Source organism: Trachemys scripta, chromosome 8 (genome assembly GCF_013100865.1).
Source record: "Trachemys scripta elegans isolate TJP31775 chromosome 8, CAS_Tse_1.0, whole genome shotgun sequence".
Lineage (NCBI taxonomy): Eukaryota > Metazoa > Chordata > Testudines > Emydidae > Trachemys > Trachemys scripta.
Window position 1 is genome coordinate 101,444,732 of NC_048305.1, and position 15,741 is coordinate 101,460,472.

Genomic DNA, 15,741 nt, shown 5'->3' on the forward strand with positions numbered 1-15,741 from the left:
ATGGGGGCTGCGGGAAGTGGCGCGGGCCGAGGGATGTGCTGGCCGCCCTTCCCGCAGCCCCCATTGGCCTGGAGCGGTGAACCGCGGCCAGTGGGAACCGCAATCGGCCGAACCTGCGGACACGGCAGGTACACAAACCGGCCCAGCCCGACAGGGGCTTTCCCTGAACTAGTGGCGGACCAGCTTTGAGAACCACTGCCCTAGACTATTGGAAGTGGAAGGCCTTGTTTACATGTGATGGCCACTATTTTGGCCAACGCACCAGGAATTGAACCAGAGGCTTCCAGAGCTACAGCTTGAGCTGAAGTGGGGAACGCTAACGATTCATCTCTCTGCAAATTGGCACACAGAGGGACCTGCAACACGCTCACCAGCCAGCTACTTACACACAAAAGTTGTACCACTTTAACTCTACCGGTAAATAAAGTGGTACAATCCCTCTGCCTCCTAGCACAGATGCCGTTATTCCAGGATGAAAGGGAACAGCTTTCCCCATGAGGGATCTCTATACTGATATAACTGCATCCACAGGAGGGATTGCACTGATACAACTGCTCTGGTTAAAAATCACTGCCCTAAGTGAAATCGTTATCCTGGTACAAAAACTGTGCAGATGAGGCAGGTCGACATTTCCCTTATACTGACTCATGCCCCGTCCATCAATGAGGCTCTGTCCAGTACAGGAGGGGCCACTGCTAAAGTTAAGATGGGATGTCAGTCCTTGAAGTTGCTGCTGAGTCTGCCAACAAGTGTGTCGATTGTGGTGGGGCATTTTGTGTTGTGAACACCTGGAGGCTAGAAACTAATCTCAGACCCACTGACTCGACTCTTTCTCCCCCATCCCTGTTGCATCCCTTAGTGCACATCCATGGTGAATTACAGGATGAGGATAATTGTCGTATTCTCCTCACCCTTCAGTGGGGACTCCAGCTCCTTCCCGCTTCTCATACTTCTCTTTAAAAGGGTCATTGTCCCCATCCTCCCCACAGGAGACCAGCTTCCTCCAGTTCTTCCATGTCCTTTGCCACCACAGGGTGTCCCAACCCAACTCCACCCTCACTTTGCTCCATGCCTGCTCCTCAGCTCTGCCTCCCTGACCCCTATAGACATCTGCATCTGGCCAGCTAGCCTTCCGCCTCCCCGTGTCTGAGCCTTTAGCTCAGCTCCCAAGGGAAGTGCATCCCAGAGCTCAGGGATCATTTCTCCCTAGGACTAATTTCAGGCAGTAAGTCCTGATTTGCCCTGGTTCCCTGCTCCTGGAATACTTCCCTGATTTCCAAACCAGCATTCCCTTCTACACCTTAAAAACAGCCAAGGGCCTGCATCATCTGGGAGAGAAGTGGTTATTTTCCTAGAGGCTAAGCTTCCCTTTTAAAATATGTAAGTGTGTGTTTAGATGACCCAATGTGGGGGAAAGGTTGTAATGTCCTCATATGTGCACTAATGAATTAAAAGCATTGCTGGAAACACTAGACACATTATGGAGTGAGGATATATGCGTCCTGGGAATCACTAATTAAGCACCAGAAACCTCAGAATTAGAAATCATTGGTCTGTTAGAGCTGTTTGAGCAGACAACATACCAGCTTAGCGTGAAGGACTTGGAACATTTCAGAGGGACTAAATCTAAGATACAGCTCACCCTGCAGCCACAGGCTGCTATCTAAGGGTGTGTTAAGTGCACACAGATCAGAAGAATACAGTTTAGAAAGTTCTAATGGCTTTATGAGAGACCTGTTGATAAAGGGAAAGGTACGTGGCTTCCATTCTTTATTGTGCTCTTCTCCTTTACGCTCCTCAGTAACTCTCAAATTCTGCCACAATTGTGTAAGAACCATAGAATATCAGGGTTGGAAGGGACCTCAGAAGGTCATCTAGTCTAACCCCCCTGCTCAAAGCAGGACCAATCCCCAGACAGATTTTTGCCCCAGATCCTTAAATGGCCCCCTCAAGGATTGAACTCACAACACTGGGTTTAGTAGGCCCATGCTCAAACCACTGAGCTATCCCTCCCCCCAAGAGAAGTGGGGGGCTAGATCCCCCTTATTATAGGTGGGGCCGGTTCCAGGACACTGGAACTGGCTCCTGTGCTCCTTGGTCCATATGTAATAACCTCCTGGTAAAGATGGAAAGGCCATTTATTTCATAGGGTTTATGGAGATAGGTGAGGATATTTTCCTGGGTAGGATTGGGCATGAGCCTTGGAGACGTTCTTGAGCCCATTCTGGTATTTTCCTTCTATTTCTTCCTTTGTTTATCACGTTGTCCCAGACGGTGTCCCTTACTTTGATCCAGCCTATGCTGACATTCTTGTTTATACCTTGATGCTTCCAGTCTTGGCTAGTGGAATTCCCTCTGTAGTGGTCTTTCTAACTTCCTACCCTGTACACTTCAAGAACCGCATCAATAATACTGTGGCCAGTTTTCAGACATGCTATGGGAATCGGGACTGAGACCACCAGCTTGTTTCGTAGAAAACACTAAACCGCTGTTTTCTTTCCTCCTCTTCATCTTCCTATGTTGTTCTTCACTCTGCTTATTTGCTGCTGCATCCAACTCTGGGAAGCCTCTTAGTAAAACATTTTGTGATTGTTTTTAGGAGGAACACTAAGGCCCAGCTCCTCCAAGATATTTAGGCTCCTAACTTCCACTGAAATCAGTGAACGTTAGGCTCCTAAATACCTTTGGGAATCTGTGCCTAAGGGCTCAATTGTCCCTTGGCCTAAATGCCTGTAAGGAGAAGTAAGAGCCTTGGCTGCCCAGGCCTTGGTTCTGCATGTGCAGGAGTGGAGTATGAATAGCGAGAGCACTTCACACCGACAGCTCCCATATGGAGCAGGTGGGCAGGGAGGGCTGAAGAACAGGTGGAGCCCTGACTCTATTCCTCCAACTCTCCAGTGAGTGCAGTGGAGTTGGCGTAGTGAAGGGGGTCATTTACTGGGGATGTAAGATAGTAGCAAATTTATCCCTTCCCTGGGCCAATGGGGAAGCAGGGAGGGAATTATGCCTCCAAGGCACAATTTCTTCCCTGGGCTGTTCCTGGGACATCACTGCTCCATGCCATCCCATACATAGGCATGTAGCAAAGCCACAATCTAGTTCCAATAGAGAATAATAATTGTAACTGTTAGGTGCTCCTGCTAAGGTGCTGAGGTTCCATCCAATGCTTTGCAAATACAATAGGATACAGATACTACACCTCACATACCATCACATCTGCCTAATCACTTCTCAGGCACGAGAACATGTACAGACTAAAATGATCTTCAGTGTATTTCTAAAGACCAGCAGGGATTGTCTCAGATAGGGAACGTCCGGGACCAGTTCTTCCATAGTCTTAGGGCAGCCAATATTAATGTAGGGAGGTGGTGGAATCTCCTTCCTTAGAGGTTTTTAAGGTCAGGCTTGACAAAGCCCTGGCTGGGATGATTTAGTTGGGTATTGGTCCTGCTTTGAGCAAGGGGTTGGACTAGATGACCTCCTGAAGTCCCTTCCAACCCTGATATTCTATGATTCTATATTCACCCACCAGATTTGGTGCTACCAGACAGAAGCTAGAGGAGCAGTGCAGAGTGTGGTAAATCATGCAGCTGGTTCCTAATGCTAGTAATAAACTGTACTGGAGAGTTGGGAGTCTGTCCCTTTACACCATAGAAGGAAAACTCATATGGGCGCACCCGATGGGTCAAACTTCAATATAAATTATACTGGGATAAATCTGAAAAATCCCACTGCCTCCAGTGGAGTTGCTTCGGATTTACACTGGGGTGAGATCAGAATCTGTCCCTATTTGTTTTAGCCATGAGTCCTTGGTTACGGAAAGAGATGAGATTGGTGCATTGTTAGCCATGCTGCCCTACTGGTGCAGTGACATGACACAAGAAAAGGCAATGGTTTGCCCACCAAATGCTTATACTAATTGAAAAAACCGACTTTCTGGACCTTTCAGTAAATTCGATTCAATTAACCGTCTCCATAGGCCAGAAATAGTCAAGTCAAACGTACAGTCTTCCACATCTGCTGATGGAAAAGTGACTCCGATTCCAGATTTACATTCCAGCAGCACTGACAAACGGCCACAGCCGCTCAGAGCTGTGTGTGCATGGTTTGAGTGCCTCCACTCCTTCCTTTGGTGCCTTGTTAATAAGAAATAAAACTGACTTGGGACTTTAATGAGAGACTTCCTTGGAGCCTTCCTCCTCGAGGCATCTGCAAGTCAGGCTGCTTCTCTTGCCCACAGAGGGCTCAGGGCTCTTAACCTCCTAGGGCTGCTTGTAATGTCAACAGCTCACACTTCTCTACACAAGAGGTAGCAAGTAGACTTAGTTAGTTCTTGAGACACTGAAAAGCATCCAGTTTGTAAGTGCTATTGGCAGGGCTTCCTGCACAGACTCTGCTAAATAAATGATATATTTTCCTTCTTTCTCCACTACACCCTGCCCATAAGAAGGGGGGCGGGGAGAAATCACATAAATAATATAAGGAGAAAACAAACCTGTTCTCAACATTTCCCATTAACAAATCAAGATCCTTCCCAGAAGAGGAGAATAGCAAACTTCTTCTTGTGAATTTTATTACGACGACATGGGAATGCTGTGGTAGGTGCAGTTCCCACTTAATACCAACAGGTGTCACCAGCATGAATTACAAATATTCTACAGGTTTCAGAGTAGCAGCCGTGCCTGTCTGTATCCGCAAAAAGAACAGGAGTACTTGTGGCACCTTAGAGCCTAACAAATTTATTTGAGCATAAGCTTTCGCGGACTAAAACCCACTTCATCAGACGCATGCAGTGGAAAATATGGTAGGAAGAGATATACACAGAGAACATGAAACAATGGGTGTTACCATACACACTATAACGAGAGTGATCAGTTAAGGTGAGCTATTACCAGCAGGAGAGAAAAAAAACTTTTTGTAGTGGTAATCAAAATGGCCCATTTCCAGCAGCTGACAAGAAGGTGTGAGGAACTCTAAGGGGGGAAAATAAACATGGGGAAATAGTTTTTGTCAGGTTGTAGCCATCCATGGGTGATGCCTTGGGATACGTCACAAGCTAACACAGAAATTATGCCTCGTGACAGTATCATTTACCTGCTGCCTACTCTTCTGTGTTCAGACAGCACCAGGCGACATCAGTTTCTAAAAATCGGCATTACTTTCCCAAGTAGGTCAATGTATTTTTAAAAAATTGCTGAGAATTCAAACAACTTTAATCTGATTTCCAGGGCGGCAAATTGCATTAGAAATGGAAGCGCTCTTACAATTTAAAGGCAAATTATATGTTTTGCCTTGAATTAATTTTTGTTTTTCCCCCTTTGCTATTGATAATTATAATCTGTCAGTTTACTCCTACATGCATCTGCACGTATTATGCAGATCCCGATACTTGTAGCTGTCGTTAAAGAAAACCTTTCAGGTTTTAAACTGTGACACATTTGCGTGGGTTCAATGAAAAGGATCCATTTACGGCGTTCTGGGAGATTTGCATTGCTTGGCTAGCCTCCAGCGGAGGGGTTCGCAAAAATACCATGTTACAACAATTACCCTGTCAAGGGCTGAGAAATCACAATCCCGGCTGGAACAACGAAGCCCTGGAGTTCAAGCACACACTAAGCACACTCCCAAACCGCAGAAAACACATAAGGTTAGATCATGCCTTGAGGCACTCCCATGAGCAAATGATGGTGTATAAACCACTGTACTCCAGGAGCAGGCCAGGGGAACATACTATCTCCAGGAAACAAAGAGGGGAGTAAATTTACTGTTGCCCTGGACCATCCATTGGTAAAGTTACTATCCCTTCCTCCCTGCTGGCTCAGCTACTCCCTAGCAAGTGGGATCCTGGAGTCAAAGCTCCATCCCTTCCCTGCCTTCCTCCCATTCCCCTCCCCCAACTCCTCAGTCCCAGAAGGAGTTCCTATGCTCCTATGCAGGTGGCCCAAAGTCTGGGTTGTAGCTGTGGATATGGGAATGTAGTCAACATGACAGTCTAGTCCAGACTTTCGTTCTATAATATATACGCCCTGACATATGATATTTTGCCACTATGGGATGGGGGGAGACAGAGGGACACCACCCACATAGCAGTGGTTGTGCCTGCGACCGAGAGAGAAGCACTTGCAAGTAGAGCTGGGCAAAAGTTTGCAAATGAAACTTTTGGGGGTGAAAAATGCAGATTTGGGTAGACCGACATATTTTGCAAAATCATGTCGATTTCACCAAAGCGTTTCAGTTAAAATAAATGAGATTAAAATCGTAACCTTTGGTTTCACCCTTTTCAAAACAAAATGTTAGGATTCAAGCTGACGTCTTGTTTTGAAATTTCCCTCAATTTTATATAAACGGTGTTAAAAGAAAAAGCTTTAAATCCAAACAAAATGGTTCAATGGATCCGAAACATTGGTTTCGACTTTTTGCTTGGCAAGATTTTTTTTTTTTAAATAATCATTTTGGATCAACCTGAAATGATTTCTCACTACCCTCCGGGGGTTTGTAACAGCCAGTGACCCAAATAATCACTTTTTCACACGGTATAAGGTGAAAGATGGTGCTTCTCACAGCAGTAACCGGGAGCCTTCCCCAAGTGCAGCAGATTGCGTTTCCATTGTTCTGTCCCAGTGAGTAGGTCAAGTCCTCCTGGCAGCACTGTGACACACGGCCCCCTCATCCATGATGGCATGAGCTGGTGCAAATGGTACACGCACATGCGTGCACACAGAGGTGGGGGGTTGAATTTGTGCTTTTTGTCTTTAAAATAGGCAGTTGTATCCACCAAAAAATCAATACCTTGTCAGCTAATGTCTAAGGATTTCAGACCATTCCTATAACGTGGTAAATTTGTTTTCATTGTTTATAATTGGCCTAGGTTTGGAACATGTACATTACCTAACTGCCAGCGCCTCCGCTTGTATTATCTGCTGTGCCATTTGATTTCTGTTTTTATCTTTCAAACCTGTCAGGCGTTCCCAGAAAATCCTTTTGCAATGTCAAACGTGGTGCCAGTTACTTGTGCCGCTCAGAGACTGAAACATTTGAATTAATCAGTTGTTAATTGTTTGTTTGGAAAATGCGCGTCTTGTATACCTAGGAAACATTGTAAAAATTAGATCATCAGCTACAGCAGTGTGGGAAGAGTCCATTGTTTTGTAACCATTTTCAATTCCAATGAGCCTATTTTGATCCCTGGCATGTGGACATGTATAACCCTCTATTTCTTGCCCTTTCAACATAAATCCAATTAAATTCGTTCCCCTTTCATTTGCAGGCTGCAGAGTCACTAGTTAAAATCTACCCCTTATCAGCTGAGTGTTTAGTCTGTGGACAAACCTAGGATAAAAAAGTAGGCGTGTGGTAATCATCATCGATACAAAGGAAGATTGGAATATTGTATAGGAAGATCTGGATGACCTTGAAGATTGGAGTAATGGAAGTGGGGTGAAATTCAATAGTACAAAGTGCAAGGTGATACACTTAGAGTCGAATAAGAACTTCTGTTATAAGCTGGGAGTTCATCAGTTGAAAGCAAGAGATGAAGAGAGAGATCTGGGTGTGTGGGTCGATCACAGGGTGACTATGAGCCACTAATGTGATGCCGCTTCAAAAAACCCCTGAGATCCTAGGATGTACCTGGTAAGGCATTTCCTGTAGCGACAGGGCAGTGTTAATGCCATTGTACAAGGCACTGGTAAGATCTCATTTGGAATATGGTATACCATTCTGGTCACCCATGTTCAAGAAAGATTAATTCAAGCTGGCACAGGTGCAGAGAAGAGCTACTAAGGAGGGGGAATGGAGGCCCTATCTTATCAGAGGAAATTGAAGAGCTTGGCTTGTTTAGCCCAGCGAAATGAAAGGTGAGAGGGGAGCTGATTGTGCTCTATAAATACATAAAGGTGGTAAACACCAGGGAGGGTGAAGAACAATTTAAGCTGAAGGACAGTGTTGGCACTAGAAAAAGTGTGTGTAAACTGGCCATGAGCAAATTCAGGCTGGATATCAGAAGAAGGTTCCTAACCATCTGAGGGATGAGGTTCTGGAACATCCTCCAAATTGGAGCTGTGGGGGCAAATAACTTAATTAGGGTTGAGAGAGAGATGGAGAAATTTAGGAGTGGGATTGTATGATGGGGTTGCTTGTGATGGGTAGGGGGTCCCATCCAGTTTATGTCTTATGTTCCTAAAATCTCATGCTTCAGGGCTTTAGCCAGTCACCTGCAGGAATCAGGAAGGGAGCTGTTAGCTGCCTTTCCACACTGTGTGGGCAGGAAGGGACAAGCTGCTTCCAGCCACAGGGGAGCAGGGGAGAGGGGGGAGAGGAGAGATGATCTCTGCTAAGACACAGGCCAGGTCATCCCTTCCCCCCGAAGCAGCTCCTGTCCCTTCCCTCCCGCACAATGCTGAAAGGCTGCTGCTGGCCACATTCTGGTGTGAACCCTGGTGGAAATCTGAGGAGGGGGGCATGTGACCCTGCGTGCCCCCGCACATGTTGCCTCAGGAAGACACTATGCCAGGTACCAGGAGAGGTGGATCCGTCCCAGGGGCCCAGCCAGGCATGGAGGGCAGAGAGTGCAGGGCAGGGAGGGGAAGGTCCGTTGGTCACACCCCCTCACCCGTGTGAGAGAGCTGTATAGGAGTATGTGTGGGTCACCTCTCCCCGTGTGAACCCTAAAGCCTTAAAGATAAGAAGTAAATAAAAAGAATCCAACTATACAGTATTTCTTTTTAATGGGCTCAGTCAATTTGATGTTAATTTGAACCTTTGTACTGCAGAGTTCTGATTGACTGCTGTTGTACTCGCTTGAATGCAGATAATTTTACCAGGTGTCCCGTATTCAGCATAGGGAAATATGGTCGCCCTAAACTTGTGCATTGGTGCACCTCAGTCCCTTCTGTTCTTTGCCTGTGGCCCATAATAGGCCCGTGATATACAGATGGGACGAGATGATCTGTTGGTGTCTTCTGACCTAGAATTCTATGACTCTATAATCTGTGTGTATAAAAGTGCCCAAGACCAAAGACGGTGTCTTGCTTGCACTGTGAATCCCAAGGCAATAACCTGCCCTCCATTATGTACCGTCTTTTTCTAAAGTCTATTCTTTTATATACACCACGTTCTTGAGTTTACTGGACCATTTGCATAGCCTAAGAATTACAAATTCCTAAAGAGTTAGAATGACTCAGACAGTTTCTGTATTTGTTAACAACGGGTAATACATTGGGCTTAGGGCAGATGTGATCTTGGCTCTCTGTTGTCTGGCTTAAATAGCTGATATAAGTTGAAGTAGTAGCCGCATTTTGCAAACTAGGGAGAGAAAAGAAGTCCCTAGGACACTAGTCATCAGTGTGGACTCTGCCAATGCCAAGTTGCAGACTTGAACTATTTTTCCTGATGAAATTAGAGTGGTTCAATTTTTTATACCCTAGGAAAAAATTGTTTTCCACATTTCCTTACCCCAGAAATGTTTTTTTTAGGGCGCAATCAAATGTGGCAAATTTCAGCCATAAAGGTGACTGTGTTTAGATTGCTGGAGAGGTATGTTTTGGGTACATAGTAAGTTGACTGCAAGTTTTGATCTAAATATGGCCTTGTAGCTGGCATGCCAAGTGCCCGGGAGAGTTAAGTTTGCAGAACAGTTTGCCATTACTGTAACATTAATGATCATGTGCTCCATGAGCACCTACTAAAAGCCATAGTTAGATCACTGGCTGCTGTCAGTTTATTGTATTTCCAAAATCACCTTGTCGTATGGACCTGAAGTGAACAGTGCTCGTGGTATTCATGAACCAGCAGGTGCTATAGTTCACCAGGTACTTAGATTACATCTAAAAATCACACCGTAAGATCTATTGCTGCGGCTGAAAGGTGAAGCACTGTTTCCCTTATCTGTGTTACAAATAACATCCTAGATTATTAAAAATGAGTGAGTTTTAAAGATCTGCTTTATCTTCTTGCCCCTGATCATATTGTTGTACTTCCTCACTTCACTCAGTGGACCGGGAGTAATGAGACTAGTCAGTTTCACTTTCTGGGGATGGGTCTGGACTATGCTAGTCTAGTTTGACGCCAGAGTAACTGCATAGAAATCAAAGGATTTGTACCGGAGTAAAGAGGGAGCGATGCTGTGAAGAATCAGGCCCTTTGTGTCTGATCAGTTTCATGTTTGTTCTTAAGCATTTACTGCAGCTGCTGTTGGGTTTCGGTTTCCATCACTGAGCCCAGAAATATTCATAGTTAATCAAATAAAACATAAAAAGCCCGTTCTTCATTCACTCTCCAGGCACATTAGGTTCGTGAGTCCCCCATTTCCACGCCAAACCAATTGTTTTATTTAAATGTAAACAGTCCCCTTTTCAAAACATCATTGTGCCTTAGGATGGCGATTTAGCAAAAGGAAGTACCGTGTAAACGTCCATTATTTTCACATCTATTTTGACAAATCTTTCTACTAATAAAAACAAAGGAGCTAACCAATATCCAACTGCAGTTACAGCTCCCGGGTGAAAGTAGATCCCTCCATATTATCAATGTGACATCAAGGAGTAGCGGCAACTTGGTTCAGTGCCTAGGATTAGGAATCAGGAGACCAAGCTGCTCTTCCCAGCTCTGCTCCAGAGCTGCTGTGTGGCCTTGGACAAATCCCTTCACTTTTCCCACCTTTGTTTATTTCAGTTGTAAATCTCCTTGGGGCAGGTACTGTCTCTCATTACTTGTTTGTACAGCACCTTGCACAACGGGAGCGTGATCTTGGTTGGGCCTCTAGGCGCTGTGGTGGTCCATGTAAGTAATAATACTCCTCAAGGTGATGCTCAGAGGACAGGCAGGATGTTGCTGATCACTTAAATATTAGACCAGGAGTCTGGGGCCAGCTCTATATGTATCTTCTCAGAGCAGCAGCGGATGAACAAACAGCACTGGCAGCATGACAGCTAAATGGACTCCTTCATCGGGGAGAGACTCAAGAGATACACACTGTGTAGAATAAGGCAACTGAGTCAGTGAGGGCATCACGGAGGGTTGATCTAATTCCATCAGTCATTGTGAAGCAGGTTGATGGCATGTTTTGTTTTCTCTAGTCAGGCTGGAAACTGATCCCTCGGTTTATAATGGAGAAGAAAATCAAAAGTCGTCTCTGGTTTTATAGCTGCCCAATGGGCAGGTTGGCTAGAGCGAGATAATTACGTGCCATGCCAAGATAAGGAAGAGGTGAAATAGAAGGATATTATTTGTGAACCAGGCAGAGGGGTAAGTTATGGCCGCCCCAGTGCAGGTGGCGTACAGGAAGGCCTTTCTCCCCGTGCTGAATGCACCTTGCACAGAGGGCAGCCATAATTCACTCGCAAGCTTGCAGAGCAAAGCGGACGGAGTGCTGGCTAGTCTACTGTTGTCAGCACTAATCGCCCCAGAGAGGGCGTGTGTGGGCAGGGAGGGACAAGTACAAATGCCTCTTTGCACTGCGCTCCTCCAGCACCCGAGAGACGTCGCTGCCTTTCAACAGGAAGATGCCTAGGGTCTCTGCAGCTTCTTCCCAGACGCAGCATCTGGAGAGGCAGAGCTCAGCCTAAATCACGTAACGCTTTGCGGCCTTTCAGGCCCAATTCTGCACTGCAAGCCCACAACTGCCAGGAGCTGCATGAGTGGCATCAGAATCCGGGGTGGAGGATATTGATTTAGTTAGACCCAGCCGGGGCGGCTCCAGGCACCAGCGCAGCAAGCACGTGCCTGGGGCGGCAAGCCGCGGGGGGCGGCCTGCCGGTTGCTGTGAGGGCGGCAGGCAGGCGGCTTTCGGCGGCATGCCTGCGGGAGATCTGCCGGTCCCGCGGCTTCGGCGGCGGGGACGCCGATGGCGCGGGACCGGCGGACCTCCTGCAGGCATGTTGCCGAATCTACGTGACCAGCGGACCACCCGCAGGCATGCCGCCGAAAGCCGCCAGCCTGCCACGCTTGGGGCAGCAAAAAACATAGAGCCGCTCCTGGGCCCAGTGCTAGATTTTGTTTAAAAAAGAGAGGGGCATTACAACCTAACAGGAGTTAAATGTCTCAGGAGTTTTAAGGAATGAAACGGAGAGAGGCTTATTTAAAAATAAGAGTAGCGAACACTTCCCTGCGGTGCTGGGCACAACCAGGACAGCACTCTGCTTGGGCGTGAGAAGCAGGAAGTGAAACAGACTAGAAACAAAAGTGACACTATCTGGGTCTGTTTCATTGAAGAAGCTGAGGGTGAAGGGCAGAAAAGTAAACAAGTAGCAAAAGCAATGAAAAGAAAATGAGACATTTCCAAGGCTTTGAGTCTTTAATAATCTAAGTAGGGCCTGGATATGTAGGGTGGGAAGTCGCAGGGGTTCTGAGCTGGTCTCTCTCTGCTCCCGTTGAAGTTGGTGGTGCAACTCCCTTGGACTTCACTGGCAGCAGGGTTTGCCCAGTGGAAAGAGATAGGACCCATCGTGGTGACAGGATTCAGCCCAAGAGCTGAGGCACTCTCAATTCCTATCGCAATATTGTCAAAGAAGCCCAAGGAAATTCCGGCTGTTTTACACCCACGGATGAACTTTGCATTAGCAAGCTCAAGGTTAGAGAGGTTGGAAGGAATTCGGAGAAGAGCATCAAATGTCACTGAGGCTGGAGGGGTTGACTTCGGAGAACATTTGAACAGTATTCAATATAATAGTTTGACTCAGGGCTCGTCTACACGGTGCCGCAGTCCAGATGATGGCGGTGTGAATTGTAAAGTGCTCTAACGTGCTGCGCTCAAACTGCCCTGTGTAGACCCTGCTGGCATGAACAAAAAGCTTTATGTCAACATAGTCCTGGCTGAACATGACTACGTCACGAGAACTTGGCACCTTTCTGTTCGCACCAGCAGTGTCTACACAGGACGGCTAGAGTACTCTGCAATTCACACACCCCTAATCTGGACTGTGGCGCTGTGTAGACAGGCCCTCGGAGGCCATGTGTGTCTGCCAGTAGTGGGGGAAAGGGCATACGTGCGATGGCAACCATCTCGGGGACTGAAATGGGGACCTCCAGAGCTAAAAGCATGAGCAGCTATGACTTGAGCTGAAGAATGAGGCTTTGGAACCAGCTGCTTTGCATAACCTCTGTGGACTGGCATAGAGGCAGGACCTGTAACGCACGTTCGCCGGTGGGTTACATACACATTGGAGAAATACTCACAGTGGTGCAAGGGGGGATAACTAGGAGAAATTGTGTGGAATAAAGCAAAGAGAATTTTTAGTTGAACACCAGGAAAAATGGCTGTGAGATTACTAGACAGTGGAATGAGGGAAAAGGTAGAAACCTTCTCCAAACGGAAGAGGTAGAACCCCCATCACCAGGAATATATAAAGTTCGATTGGAGAAAACACTGGAGACTTGTGGAGGGAATAATCCTGCACTGGTCTGTAATAAATTAGACCTCCAGTTGAAATCTCACTTGCAAACACACTCATTGCTCTGAGATTCTGCACAAAGGTTTTCCTAAGAACATCTCAAATGTGTGGTTTATGCAGTGCCGCAAGACTGTGTTACTTCACAATGGTTTTCTTCCCTCTCTTTTCCTTCTTCAGGAAAGAAAAAATGCCCCCCTTTAAATGTGCCACCCAGCGGGGCCCAGGGAATAGCCACCCAGGCCGCAAGCTACAGAAGAGAAGCCAGACGAACCCTACGGAGCTCTCTCACTCGTCATAAGGACATTGGGAAGCAGGCACTGCAGAAGTGGAGTTGGATCAACCCCTTGGGGGGTTGAAATTGGTCTTTCTTGTCCCCCCAGATAAGTAAAATAACAAATAGTCGGGGTGGGGTGGGGGGGAGGCGAAATCAGCTAGAAATGTTACTCTTGATTTTCTTTTTACCAATGGTAAATCAGTTCCAGGTCTTTGGGCGCAGCTCTGAAAAATGTGAACAGATTGATTCACAAAAATCATTAATGGCAGCTGAACAGCCATTAGTTACAAAGCCGGGGGGGGGACCCCAAACCTCTCCCCCTCTCTGTCTTTAAAGGAGTCGTTGATTCACTAAGCAAACAATTCAAAGCCCCCCATCACCCAGTGCAATGTCTACCCCTTTAGTGTAAAATTCAGAAGGCTTTATGCAAGTCTCATGTGCTATTGAGATACCGTGAGCTATCGTGTATAGAAATAGCCCCTGGGGGTAAGCAGGCATGCTCCCGTGTACCTGGCTTTGTGCCATCCTTCATTTCCTGGCACATAGTTTTGCTCTTCCATCAGCTCTTGTCATGAGAGACTCCTGTAGCACTGTTAATTGCGAGAGACGCATGCACACCAATGTGTGTGATGGTTCTCGCTCACAGAGCCTGAGCTGAGCTGTGATGGGGGAGGATGTGTGGTGCCCAGGTAGGACCCTTGGGTGTCATTATTGTGCCTGCAGAAGCCGGTTCCAGGCATTACACTCCCCAGCAGCCCAGGCTAGACCTGTATAAGAGGCATAGCCTGTGTTCCCCAAGCAGCTGCTAGGTAATGGGCAGGAATACGCCCAGACCTGCCCCCAGTGCAATGCAAACTGTTGGCAGCATTGATTGGCCTCCCCCTCTTGGTTACTTCGTGACGGGGCTGAGGAGCAAAGCATAGGGGGGACCCCCTGACTCTTCTTCCCCCACCTCCACAAGCTAGTCTGGCCCATAGTATCTACACGCATTGAAACTTGTGCTAAAAGCCATCTCCAGCGCGCAGCCTCCTCCCCAGGCCTCATGTGACCGACCTGAAGTGTCCCTCTGCTTTCCAGGGAAAGCGAGTTGAAACCTGATCACTGTTCCCTTGTGGGATCACCTTCTGCAGGTTCTATGGGGTTAGTGATGGGCTCGAGCTCTCCATTCCCGAACCCTGGGGAAGTTTAGATCTGGATCTTAGGGCCAGATTCTCAGCGGCTGATCCCCGATCCTGGGCCAGCCACAGCGCTGAAAAGGCCCTATGCAAAACTGAAAGCAGCTTTAGTTCGTTACACTGGCTGCAGTTGTGTCACATGGACATGCAGCAGCTGGGCATCTGGCAAAGCGTCGGGCACTCCGCCTCCCTCTGAATATCCTCATCCTGTCCCCAACATGCCCCTGTCTGGTGCGTGTACATGGCTCTCCGTGGCAAGAGGATTCCCCTCTCTTAGGAGAATGCTTGGCTGGCCCATTAGGGCAGCTTTCCACTTGCTTTGCACTGACAAGGAAGCCCAGAGCAGGCAGAGTCAGGGCAGAAGATACGGCTTCGAGTGCTGCGGCTCGGGTACAAGTCTCACCCACAGCTATACGGCGATGTTTGAATACACAGCCAAACCTACAGCCTGTGCATCAGTTGTGTCACCCCCCCGCCCCCCACCCCCCAGCCTCATGGTGGGGGTAAATGAGGGCAGAATACGGCCCTATTTGGATCTGAAAAAGAAGCAAGTCCCAAGAAAGCGACAAAACTGTAAATGCACAGATGTTGTCAAATACGATCCATCAACCTGATTTTTTTTAATCTCTGGGAAGGGGAGAGACGGGAGAATAGGAAACAAGTTGAGAACAAGAAATAAGATGACCCACGGGAAGGAAAATGATAAAAACAAACTCAATATTGTCAGCATTTCAAGGTTACAGGGTTAAACTGTGTGCATTTTTAAGGAGGGTGAAATGCCTTAATATGATGAATACCAATGCATCTAAAAGGCACAGTGCTGCTTTCCTGGCTCTATAAGCAGAGTAATGAAGAGTGGGTGACAGCATGATAATTAAAATGACCTCTTGGAGATATGGATTAG

The 15,741-nt window shown here is 47.1% G+C and overlaps 1 protein-coding gene across 1 annotated transcript in view; it reads left to right on the forward strand.

Annotated features, from left to right (window-relative positions):
• The window catches only part of AGBL4 (ATP/GTP binding protein like 4), a 1,407,981-nt gene extending 1,392,683 nt beyond the window's left edge, over window positions 1-15,298 (forward strand). Inside the window, exon 13 of the mRNA XM_034778118.1 lies at window positions 13,566-15,298. Within this exon, the coding sequence (XP_034634009.1) occupies window positions 13,566-13,686 (121 nt within the window). The 3' untranslated portion in view covers window positions 13,687-15,298. The remainder of the gene's footprint in view (window positions 1-13,565) is intronic.
• Window positions 15,299-15,741: the final 443 nt, after the last annotated feature.